This window comes from Bison bison, unplaced genomic scaffold, assembly GCF_000754665.1.
Source record: "Bison bison bison isolate TAMUID 2011002044 unplaced genomic scaffold, Bison_UMD1.0 scf7180017864068, whole genome shotgun sequence".
Classification (NCBI taxonomy): domain Eukaryota; kingdom Metazoa; phylum Chordata; class Mammalia; order Artiodactyla; family Bovidae; genus Bison; species Bison bison.
This window is the reverse complement of record NW_011494640.1, coordinates 6146653-6158792: the sequence shown is the minus strand read 5'-3', so window position 1 is coordinate 6158792 and position 12140 is coordinate 6146653. Positions and strand designations below refer to the sequence as shown.

The 12140-nt window shown below is 43.6% G+C and overlaps 1 protein-coding gene across 1 annotated transcript in view; it reads right to left on the bottom strand.

The window, feature by feature from the left end:
- Positions 1-12140, bottom strand: part of DNER (delta/notch-like EGF repeat containing) — a 290628-nt gene that overhangs the window by 4568 nt on the left and 273920 nt on the right. Inside the window, exon 12 of the mRNA XM_010837101.1 lies at positions 4575-4821. Within this exon, the coding sequence (XP_010835403.1) occupies positions 4575-4821 (247 nt within the window). The remainder of the gene's footprint in view (positions 1-4574; positions 4822-12140) is intronic.

The window sequence follows — 12140 nt, the reverse complement described above, 5'->3', positions numbered from 1 at the left end:
TTAGAACTGGACATGGACGTGGAACAACAGACTGGTTCCAAATAGGAAAAGGAGTACGTCAAGGCTATATATTGTCACCCTGCTTATTTAACTTCTATGCAGAGTACATCATGAGAAATGCTGGCCTGAAAGAAGCACAAGCTGGAATCAAGATTGCTGGGAGAAATATCAATAACCTCAGATATGCAGATGACACCACCCTTATGGCAGAAAGTGAAGAGGAACTCAAAAGCCTCTTGATGAAAGTGAAAGAGGAGAGTGAAAAGGCTGATTTAAAGCTCAACATTCAGAAAACTAAGATCATGGCATCTGGTCCCATCACTTCATGGGAAATAGATGGGGAAAGAGTGGAAACAGTGCCAGACTTTATCTTTTTGGGCTCCAAATCACTGCAGATGGTGACTGCAGCCATGAAATTAAAAGACGCTTACCCCTTGGAAGGAAAATTATGACCAACCTAGATAGCATATTGAAAAGCAGAGACATTACTTTGCCAACAAAGGTCCATCTAGTCAAGGCTATGGTTTTTCCAGTGGTCATGTATGGATATGAGAGTTGGACTGAAGAAGGCTGAGCACCAGAGAATTGATGCTTTTGAACTGTGGGGTTGGAGAAGACTCTTGAAAGTCCCTTGGAATGCAAGGAGAGCCAACCAGTCCATTCTGAAGGAGGTCAGCCCCGGGATTTCTTTGGATGGAATGATGCTAAAGCTGAAACTCCAGTACTTTGGCCACGTCATGTGAAGAGTTGACTCATTGGAAAAGACTCTGATGTTGGAAGGGATTAGGGGCAGGAGGAGAAGGGGATGACAGAGGATGAGATGGCTGGATGGTATCACTGACTCGACAGACATGAGTTTGGGTGAACTCCGGGAGTTGGTGATGGACAGGGAGGCCTGGCGTGCTGCGATTCATGGGGTCGAAAAGAGTCAGACACGACTGAGCTGAACTGAACTGAACTGATAAGCATCACCCACGGTTCTGTCTCCAAAGGACTCAGCACTGTGTCTGGCCATGTTACCACTGTAGAAGCACTAACAGCAGCTGTGCAGAGTGGTATAAAAGTAACTGACACTCAAACATCACAACTGGTGACCAGTCCTGTGTTTACTAAAGAAACGAAATACACCAAAACTAGTGTCAAAGGAGTCAAAGTATATACATTCTTCTAGTTCATATTCTCCTGGAAATAGATAGCTAGTCAACACCTTGGAGAAGAGCAGGTGGATGTAAGCTTTAAAAAGGCCACATCAAGGGACTTCTCTGGCCATCCAGTGGCTAAGCCTCTGAGCTCCCAATGCAGGGGGCACAGGTTCGATCCCTGGTTAGGGAACTAGATCCTTTGTGTCCCAACTAAAGATGTCACATGTCACAATTAAGATCCAGTGCAGCCAAATGGGGCTTCCCAGGTGGTGCTAGTGGTAAAGAACCTGCTTGCCAGTGCAGGAGATGTAAGAGACGCCAGTTTGATCCCTGGATTGGGAAGATCCCCTGAATGAGGGCATGGAAACCCACCCCAGTATTCTTGTCTGCAGAATCACATGGACAGAGGAGCCTGGTGCACTACAGTTCAAAGGGTCGCAATGAGTCAGACATGACTGAAGTGACTTAGCATGCATGCAGCCAAATAAAATTTTTTTTTTTAAAGGCCCACATTGGGAGATGCTGTTTGAGAAAGAGTGACTTTGTCCTTTCCCAGCTCTCTGCTTTGTTTCCCATAATCGGTGGTCAGCCTCCGAGTGTGACCTCAGATACAGACCTTGGAGAGTCATGACTTCCCTCCTGCCAGTCGGTTACAAAGTCTTTGCAGCCTGAGCATAAGCAAAACAGCTGAGGAGCAGATGAGTCTTAGGGTAAGGCAGAGTAGAGGGGCACTGCTTCTCAGCCCATCATCAGCACCAACAGACTGACTGCTGAGGTCAGAATCACCAGACGCTTCCTGGGGAAAAGGGGAACACCACCAATGACCCAGACAGTGTTCGTCCTGCGCAGCTGCTGAGCCGCACTCATTCTGAGCCAACGTCACCTCCAGCATAGTGGCAGGGAGACAGGCCATGAAATAGACACGTTAGCCATAGGCTGTTGCTCAAAACTAGGAAGTGCGGAATATCAAAAGGACTCTGTTTTTGTCAGTGCCTTTCCAGGGTTTCCAGGAAAAGGGAGCAAAAGGGCCAACCTGCCAGAGACCCAGGTAGAGCCTCTGGATAACCAGGCTGTGGAAACTCCTGGTCATAGCTAAATAAATGTTTAGACGGGAATGTTCTCAGATATATGTGGGAAGGCACTGTAATGTCAAAGATTTTATCTGCAGTCACTGGTGCATCCAGGAGTTTGTTGGTTAGGAATTCTGCAGTAAATATTTTTGATAAAAATCAGTATCAAATAAGAACCAGGTTTGTAAATGCTTTCAAGTTTCTCCTTTCCTTCCAAGGGTATTCAGTTAAATATCTTCCCAGTGGGCTGTACAAGCAGGAAGCCCAGAAGAATCTATCTTAACTTATTCCAGGGCTGAGACAGAACACTCTTCCTCTTGGATACAAAAGGACCTTAGCCAGAGATTCCTTTCAGGGGAGGGGTGGGGAGGGAATCTGATTTCCTTGGGTCTCCCAATACATCCCCATATAGAACCATGGGTTTTGTTCTTTCCGGGTGAACTAAGCCCTTCTGGGAAGAATTCTGAGTCACAAAAGATTTTGCCTAGTCTCTACTTTTAGGGCTTCCCAGATGGTAAAGAATACCCCTGCCGGTGAGAAGACACAAGAGATGTGTGTTCAATCCCTGGGTCAGGAGGATCCCCTGGAGATGAAATGGCTACCCACTCCAGTATTCTTGCCTGGAAAATTCCAAGGACAGAGGAGCCTGGCAGACTACAGTCCATGGGGCCACAAAGAGTTGGATAAGACTGAGCGACTGAGCACAGCAACCATAGCCTCTTCTTTTTACATTTTCACTGCTCATACAATAATTTCGAGATACTCCAAGTACTCCTGCAAGCTGGTACCACTGACTACGCTGGTGCCCTGTGATGAATTTATTTCTCAGGCAGATCAAGACATCCTGTGCCAACCCCTCACCGAGAATCATCCATTCATTTCAGACCTTACATTTTAGTGAGGTCTACCACGTGCCAGGACCCACTGGACATACAGTAATAAATCCCACTGCCCTTTGTGCAAGAGGAAAGATTAACTAAACTAGAAGAGATCTGCAGGGATTCATTTCAGGGTTTCCCGGAAGCTGTGTTGCTGAGTTGATTCTAAAATGAGGTCCGTGACAAAGGCTGATGTGTGGAGCCTGATGTGGAAGAGGGTTGAATCCTCCTTTCTCTCTCAAAGTTACAGAAATGGGGATAGTGCTGCTCCTACAAGGAAGTTGCCTTTGGCTTTGGGACAGATGCCCTAAGTCCCCCAACTTCTCTCTTCCACTGGCTCTTTCCCTGGAACCCAGGTTCTGGTTTTTATTTCCACTGGACTCATCCTAAAAGATGTGAGCCCTGGGTTTGGAGGTTTCCTTTTGAAGAAGGCTAACTTTCTGACTCCGGGAGTTAGTGATGGACAGAGAGGCCTGGAATGCTGCAGTCCACGGGGTCGCAAAGAGTTGGACACAACTGAGCAACTGAACTGCACTGAACTGAACCTTCTGACCTTCTGAACTTCTATTGCATTCAGACAGAATTTGGATCTGCTTGTTCCTCGAACAATATCGGTCACAACATCCCAACAAAGATTATACAGGTAATAGTTTCCTGGAGGTCCAAGCTTAAGACACAGAGCTCAGCCCTCTTTTTGCTATAGCACATTGACTTTCTGAATCAGGTGCTTTAGATTGTTCTACCAGTTAAAGGAAAAGATGGTGTTTTAACATTCAATATCACTATCATTTTGATAGTAAATATTCCTGACCAAAATCAACAAAATTAGATTATTTTTTTCACATGCTGTAATACATTGGAGAAGTAAATACGGCATTATCTGTTTATGCAATCCTTTACTATCTATAATTTGATTGTCATAACTCTTTAAGGAGGTAGTTCTCCCTTCCTACAGTTGAAGGAACTGTATTTGTGGAAGGTTGAATCATCTACCTAAACTATAATCAGGTAATGGAGCAGTTGGACTTAATGTCAGATGTCTGACAGCCTGACTCAGGCTATTTCTATACCACACTAACTCCTGTCTCTCCAGGAATCTTTCCCCCAGACACTATTTTATACAATAAGAACTCTAACAGAATGACTGCTATGTGACTTTCTTTAACTAAGCCCTTAAATCAGATGTGATCATTTATAGTCACACTGAAGAACAACACAGCTAAACACATTTCAAAAAGAAATAATCAAAACCTGTTTCAAATGTTTATAGCAGAGATAAACACAAATTAAACGAATGAATGTATTCAATGAAAACAGAAAGTTAGCAGCAAATTAAAGGGGTTTGTTTATAAAGCAGTCTAATTATCTGGTCCCCCCAATGCTACCTCGAATCTATGCTTTATTCTTTGAAATCCCCCTTGCAGACGTGAAGTCCCGTCCATAATACAAGCCTGGCACCCAGCATGCTGACTCACGCCACTCACCTGGCATGCCGGATGGAGGCGATGGCGTTGCTGAACTCGCTGTCGATGCTGCGGCAGTTGTAGAAGTCCTCATAAGCCGGCCGGGCAGAGCCCTGGTACTCAATGCGGCTGATGCGGCAAATCCCCACAATCAAGATGATGAGCATCAGGATGAAGGCAACGCAGAGGGCGCCGATGATGATGTAGAGAGAGTGCCGAGGCATGTTGGTTAGACTCTCTGCCATGTGCCCGGACTTCCACTGGAGGTCTGAAGGTGAAAACAAGCAAACGCCTGTGTATCAGCTGGGGCCTTTTGAAGGGGAAGGACTTCCCTGTCCTCACACTAGGAACATAAAATATAAGAGCTGTCCAAACTGCAAAGGATTATTTTCTATGGATAATCCAGATGGCAACCCACTCCAGTATTCTTGCCTGGGAAACCCCATGGACAGAGGAGCCTGGTGGGCTACAGGATATTTATTAACATCCTTAATATATAAAGACCTCTTACAAATCACTAAGAAAAACCAGGAACATGTCATAGAAAAATGGGTAAAGAATATAAAAAGGAATTCACCAAGGAAATATAAGTAGAAAATTGCTTGGCTTCATAATTTTTTTTAACTATGCAAGTCCTACATCAGTTCCCAAATATTATCTTAAAATTTTGATAACCACAGTAGACAAGGGTGCAGAAATACGGACTGTGTGAACTGATATACAACTCCTGTGTGGAGCATCCTTTGACCCAGAAATTCCAATTTTCAGAATTTTTGCTGAGAAAATGGTCCTAAAAAATGTATAAAGCCCTGTGTACAAAGATGTTCATCTCAGAAGCACAATTTTCAAATGTTAGATTATCAACTATCACACATTTAGAAATAAGTTCAGAAAATAAGCACAGACCCAGATGTATTCCCTGCTCAAAGTTAACATATGTTCATATTTTACCTTCTTTGCTTTAAATGTTTATGTTTTTTTTTAAATAAATGAAATGTTACAAATAAAATCTAGTGTAACTGCTGAAATGCTAAAAAAATTATCTTAGTGATTTAAAACAATTTTTGAATGAGGCTTGAAACTTCTAATCCAATTCTGAGAATATAAAAAAATACCATGCTGTAAAAAAACAAAAAACAGGAAATTAACAAATGATACAGTATTATTAACTAATATATAGATTTTGTTCAAATTTCACAAAATTTTATGCTAGTGTCTATTATTTGTTTTCATCTCTTATTCAAGACTCCACATGGTATTTAATTCCACTGAGCAACTTCAGCTGCATGCAACTAATTCTGGTAAATTCTCTTTTCATTTTTACTCTATTACAAATATTTTCTAATTTTCCTTGTGATAACTTCTTAGATACACCCAATATTTAAAAGTGGACATTTAACTTACAAATACATGGGATTCTATTTAAAGCATCTTTAATATTAATTTCTCATTTTGATACTAATTTTTCATTTAAATGCTTTCTTCTCTGCAATCACCCTCTGTGTTTTTTTTCAGTCTAACTTTATTGAGACTTTCAATGGCTAAGTCGAAGATCTCTACATCACACTGTACTTAAAAATATGTGGGTTATTTTCAAATACCTTTTGATACTGATTTCTAACATAATTCCACAGTGATAAGAGAACAGAGTCTGGATGATTTCAGTACCTTTAGACCATGAAATTTCTGCATCTGGTGTTATCCCTCGATATGCTTTAGTGTCTTCTAGTTTACAGTCTAGGGCTTCCCAGGTGGCACTAGTGGTAAAGATGTAATAGACCCAGGTTTGATCTCTGGGTTGGAAAGATCCCCTGGAGGAAGAAATGGCACCCCATTCCAGCATCCTTGCCTGGAGAATCCCATAGACAGAGGAGCCTGGCAGGCTACAGTCCACAGGGTTGCAAAGAGTCGGACACGACTGAAGTTGACCTCACATACACACAGTTTACGGTCTATGGGAACCTGAATAGAATTTGTATCCTACTGTTGTGTGAAAACTGTATAAATCTTATGTTGAATTGGTTCACAGTGCTTTGCAGGTTTAATATATCTTTCTACTTTCCTGTAGAGTCATTCTATTAATTTTGAGAGTTCGATATTGAAACCCCAACTAAGAATCTTAATTTATCTACTTAAAAAAATAATTGTAATATACAGTGCAACTGTATATAACCTTGTCCTGTATTTTTAAACTCCTGTAAATGTGTTACCATACTTTCATAATTAAAAAAAATAAAAATTAAAAAAATATTACAGATATAGCTAGAGTTCCTCAATCCCATATCCTCTCTCCACCCCAACAGACAACACAATTCATAAACATGGAAAAATAGGAAACAACCTAAATATTCAACTCTTAGTGAGATGGTTTTATTGTTGTGTTTAGTCTCTAAGTTGTGTCTCACTCTTTGTGACCCCGTGGATTATAGCCCATCAGCCTCTTTTGTCCAGGGGATTTCCCAGGCAAATCCCAGGCAAGAATACTGGAGAGGGTTGACATTTCATTCTCCAAGGGATCTTCCTGTTCCAGGGATTGAACACACATCTCCTGCATTGCAGATAGATTCTTTACTGCTGAGCTGCCAAAGAAGGCCTAGTGAGATGGAGAGCTACTCATCAAGTAGCAAAAGAATAAAAAAAGGTTACCAAACAGAACCTAGTGGTATACTACAATCACATATGAGCTTCCAAAAGTGAAGTCGCTCAGTCATGTCCGACTCTTTGCAACCCCAGGGACTATAGCCCACCAGGCTCCTCCGTCCGTGGGATTTTCCAGGCACGAATACTAGAGTGGGTTTCCATTTCCTTCCCGATCCAGAGATTGAACCAGGGTCTCCCGCATTATAGGCAGACTCTTTACCATCTGAGTGACCAGGGAAGTTTCAGATGAGCTTCCAAAGTCTATCTATATACAGAAAAGCTCAGGATGGACAATGATAGTGATGAACCTATGTTGTGTTCTTACTATGCTAAGCTTTTTGAAAACATCTCATTTGATCAGCGCAACCACGAGAAAATATATCATTCTTTCTCCCCATTGCTATAGATAAAGCTTAGAAACTGACACCACTTCCTGGGTGAGAGTGTTGACTGCAACTCCAGGTCCAACTTCTCAGCCTCTGCCTCACACAGCAGGGTGCTAACAACAGTGATCTCTGAAAAGCATGATTACATGTGATTTTAACATCCTTTATATGTCTCAGTCTTCAGCTTTTTAAAAAAAGAATATAGTCTCTTTATAATAAAAAATAAGTGATAAGCCATTTGAAGAAAACACCCATGAGATTATCTTCTAGCATAACTAGTGGAAGGTATGTGAGCTTTGGGATTACACTAACCTTGCTTTCATCACAGCTGCAGTATTTTTTAAACATTTTACGTATTTATTATTTTTGGTTGCACTGGGTCTTCATTGCTGCATGCGGGCTTTCTCTAGTTGCAATGAACGGAGACTACTCTCTAGTTGCCGTGTGAGGGCTTCTCATTGGAGGGCTTTTCACTTCAGTGGCTTCTCTTGCTGCAGAGCATGGGCCCCATGGTGTGTGCACTTCAATAGTTGTGACATGCAGGCCCTAGAGCTGGAGCTCTGTAGTTGTGGCTCATGGGCTTATTAACTGCTCTGAGGCATGTGGGATCTTCGTGGACTAGGAATTGAACCCATGTCTCTGGCATTGGCGTGTGGATTCTTAACCACTGAACCACCAGGGACAGTCCCCAGCTGCAACACTGGCTTGACCTCCCTGAACGTCAGTTTCTTCATTTATAAGACAACAATTATAACATATACCCTATGGACATGTTGGGAGAATAAGTTAGAAAACAAGTAAAGAAAAGGAAGTCCACTGCCAGGCATGTGATGGGTGGTGGTGGTCCTGGTGGTGGTGGAAAAAGGAAGGATACCGAGGAGGAGGATGGTGTCCTCAGGGCACACTCTGAGCTGAAGATTACTGAGCACTGCCCTGTGCCCATTCAAAAAACACCAACCTGGACGGGCAAGAAAAAAGTAGATGGATGGGGCATAGTCTCTGTGTCTGGCACAGGTCAAGAGTGTCAAATTATGTCCTGTTTACAAACTTGCAAACAAATGGAATGATCCAGATACCATGACCAGGATTTGAAAGGAAGTCACGAAGGTGAAAAGGGGCTAGGTTAAGACCAAACAGAAGCTAAACTTCCATGGGAAAAGGGTTGTCTTTTCTACTTTACTTACTCTACCACCTCCACCAGCACCCTTTCCAGGCCATCATTTCCATATTAGGACTCTGGGTGCTTGGAAATGAGATTCAAGGTATGCGTGAAAATAGGTCTGTCTTCCTGTGAATGGCAACCCCCTCCAGTATTCTTGCTTGGAAAATCCCATAGACAAAGGAGCCTGGCAGGCTACAGTCCACGGAGTCACAAAGAGTCAGACGTGACTGAGCAACTTCACCTTACACTTTGCTGCTGCTGCTAAGTCGCTTCAGTTGTGTCCGATTCTGTGCAACCCCATAGACGGCAGCCCACCAGGCTCCCCCGTCTCTGGGATTCTCCAGGCAAGAACACTGGAGTCGGTTGCCATTTCCTTCTCCAACGCATGAAAGTGAAGTTGCTCAGTTGTGTCCAACTCTTCGCGACCCCATGCACTGCAGCCCACCAGGCTCCTCCATCCATGGGATTTTCCAGGCAAGAGTACTAGAGTGGGTTGCCATTGCCTTCTTCACTTTACACTTTACTTCCTGTGAAATCCTCAGGCCTCTTTCCACTGTTCTTTTTTAGGTGAAAGTATCTGTGACCTCTGAGTCCTCATACTCTCATCCCAGGGACATCTTCAGGGACACTGGAGTCTCAGAATCAGCTATTCTTTCCCTTGAAAAGTTACAGCCTTCAGAAGAGCACAAGTAAACAGCCAAACAAGGATCCGAGTGTGCAGACCATTTTCCAAGAAGCCTAATGGGAAACTGACTCGTGCCCTGAGCCTGCGTGGTTCCTGAGAGCTTGAGAAGACCGGGGCGAATGAAGTGACTTCTGAGTTTGTGTCCAGATCGTCTGGCTCCTGAGTTTTTCACCACGGCCCTTGAAGACTGGTTTTGCCATTTGAGTCTGTCTACCCAAGCTCACACAGCCCGTGGAACAAGAAGACTGCCCGTTTGTGCATTCACCGTGCTGTGTGAGCCAACTCACACACAGGCAGACAGAAAGGACATAAATCACTGCAAATAAATGCTCGAAATGGAAGAGAGGAGGTGTTTTGTGAAACCAAGACTCGATCCCGACTGGCAGCCGTTTCATTTGGCAATACCTGGTGCACATGGAGAGAGACAAGTCATCGTTCTGGCTGAAAACGAACATGACTCACTTGATTTCCAAGTATTTCAACATTCTCTGAAAAATCCAGTTGTAGGCTGCAGTCCAGGGCTCATGGAGTGTGCTATAACACTCACTGAGCATCATCACAAGGGCAGCCAATACTGTTTCTACTCCAGCCTGGTGGAGCGCTCAGATCTGATTGCTATGGCTGCCATGGGAATTCTCGATGCACACCTTCATGAAAATAGCTCACGCATTACACTGATGGCATATACACAGCCAGTGCACAATTGCACAGGGCCACTCTCGCAGAAAAACAAACAACTGTGCTAGGTTATGTGCTGGGCTCACTGCCCCAGGCCTGATGGGCTGTCTAAACCGTTTGTATTTCTGACCATCTGTTCTATTTCCCCAAACTCTGAATTCCAAGCTGTTTAGACTTTTGAAAAAAATATCCCCAGATTTCTCCTGAAACCTCTGTTTCTCCCCCTCTTCTCTTTCTCTTTGCTCTTTCCACTTAAACTGTCATCTAAAACTTGTCTGATAAGTGAATATGGCTGCTTTGCACAGTAATCGGGTTAGTAGCCAGGCTGAATCTTAATAAATTCAACATTTGGTCTGCGAGGCAGAGGATATGTCAACAGCAGGTAGCTGCAGCTGCCACTCCCAGATCGCTGCACCACATCCCAGGAGTCCCAAGGCAGGAATCATTTACTATGTCGGCTACTGCAGAGCTCGGGGAAGAACCATGCAGCAGAACACACTGGACGGCATGACCTCACCAGCCCCGGCAGGTACATGACCAGGAACGCACACACACAAGCTATTCAGGGAAAATGTCACACTCCTTCCTGGGTCTCAGGGAGCATTTGCATTTCAGCATAAACTCAACTTGCTTGAGGTTTGTTATTTCCTGAAGTGCTGTCGCCTTTAAGATTTCAATGGGTCCTAAAGTAGGAGCTACGTAGGAGCTGGACTCAGAGCCTCTGCTCAAGGTAAAAACACAGTCAGCCACCAAGCTGACCCACTGACCATCTCTCCTCCACCAAAAAGAGACCTCGATCGATTGGTAAATTTAATTCTAAAATACATAACCTGTATCTGTGTTTCTTTCACTTACCTGGGTGAATCTAGTCAAATTATTTGTCTACCTCTGTATTTAAAACCCCTTCATGGATCACAGCCTTGTCTTGGCAAAGAGGCTTGTCTAACTCAATGAAGCTATGAGCCATGCCGTGCAGGGTCACCCAAGATAGATGGGTCACAGTGAAGAGTTCTGACAAAACGTGGTCTACTGGAGGAGGGAATGGCAAACCACTCCAGTATTCCTGCCGCAAGAATCCCATGAACAGTATGAAAAGTCAAAAAGATATGACACCAGAAGATGAGACCCCCAGGTTGGAAGGTGTCCAATATGCTACTGGGGAAGAGGGGAGGGCAATTGCTAATAGCTCCAGAAGGAATGAAGAGGCTGGGCCAATGTAGAAACAACACTCAATTGTGGATGTATCTGGTGGTGAAATTAAAGTCCGACATCGTAAAGAACAATACTGCATAGGAACCTGGAATGTGAGGTCCATGAATCAAGGTAAATTGTGTGTGGTCAAGAAGGAGATGCCCTGGAGAAGGAAACAGCAACCCACTCCAGTATTCTGTCCTGGAGAATCCCACAGACAGATGAGCATGGTGGGCTGCAGTCCATGGGGTCGCAAAGAGTCAGACATGACTGAGCAACTAATCACAAGAAGGAGATGGTAAGAGTGAACATCAGCATCTTAGGAAAACAGTGAACTAAAATGGACTGGAATGGGTGAATTTAATTCAGATGACCATTATATCTACTACTGTGGGCAAAAATCCCTTAGAAGAAATGCCGTAGCCTTCATAGTCAACAAAAGAGTCCGAAATGCAGTATTTGGGCACAATCTCAAAATAGAATGATCTCAGTTCCTTCCCAAGGCAAAGCATTCAACATTAGAATAATCCAAGTCTATGCCCCAATCATACTTTAAAAAAGTTTGAAAGCGAGTAAAACTCTATGGTTTTTCCAGTAATCATGTATGGATGTGAGAGTTGGACCGAAGAAAGCTGAGCACTGAAGAATTGATGCTTTTGAACTGTGGTATTGGAGAAGACTCTTGAGAGTCCCTTGGACTGCAAGGAAACCCAACCAGTCCATTCTAAAGGAGATCAGTCCTGGGTGTTCTTTGGAAGGAATGATGCTAAAGCTGAAACTCCAGCACTTTGGCCACCTCATGCAAAGAGTTGACTCATTGGAAAAGACTCTGATGCTGGGAGGGA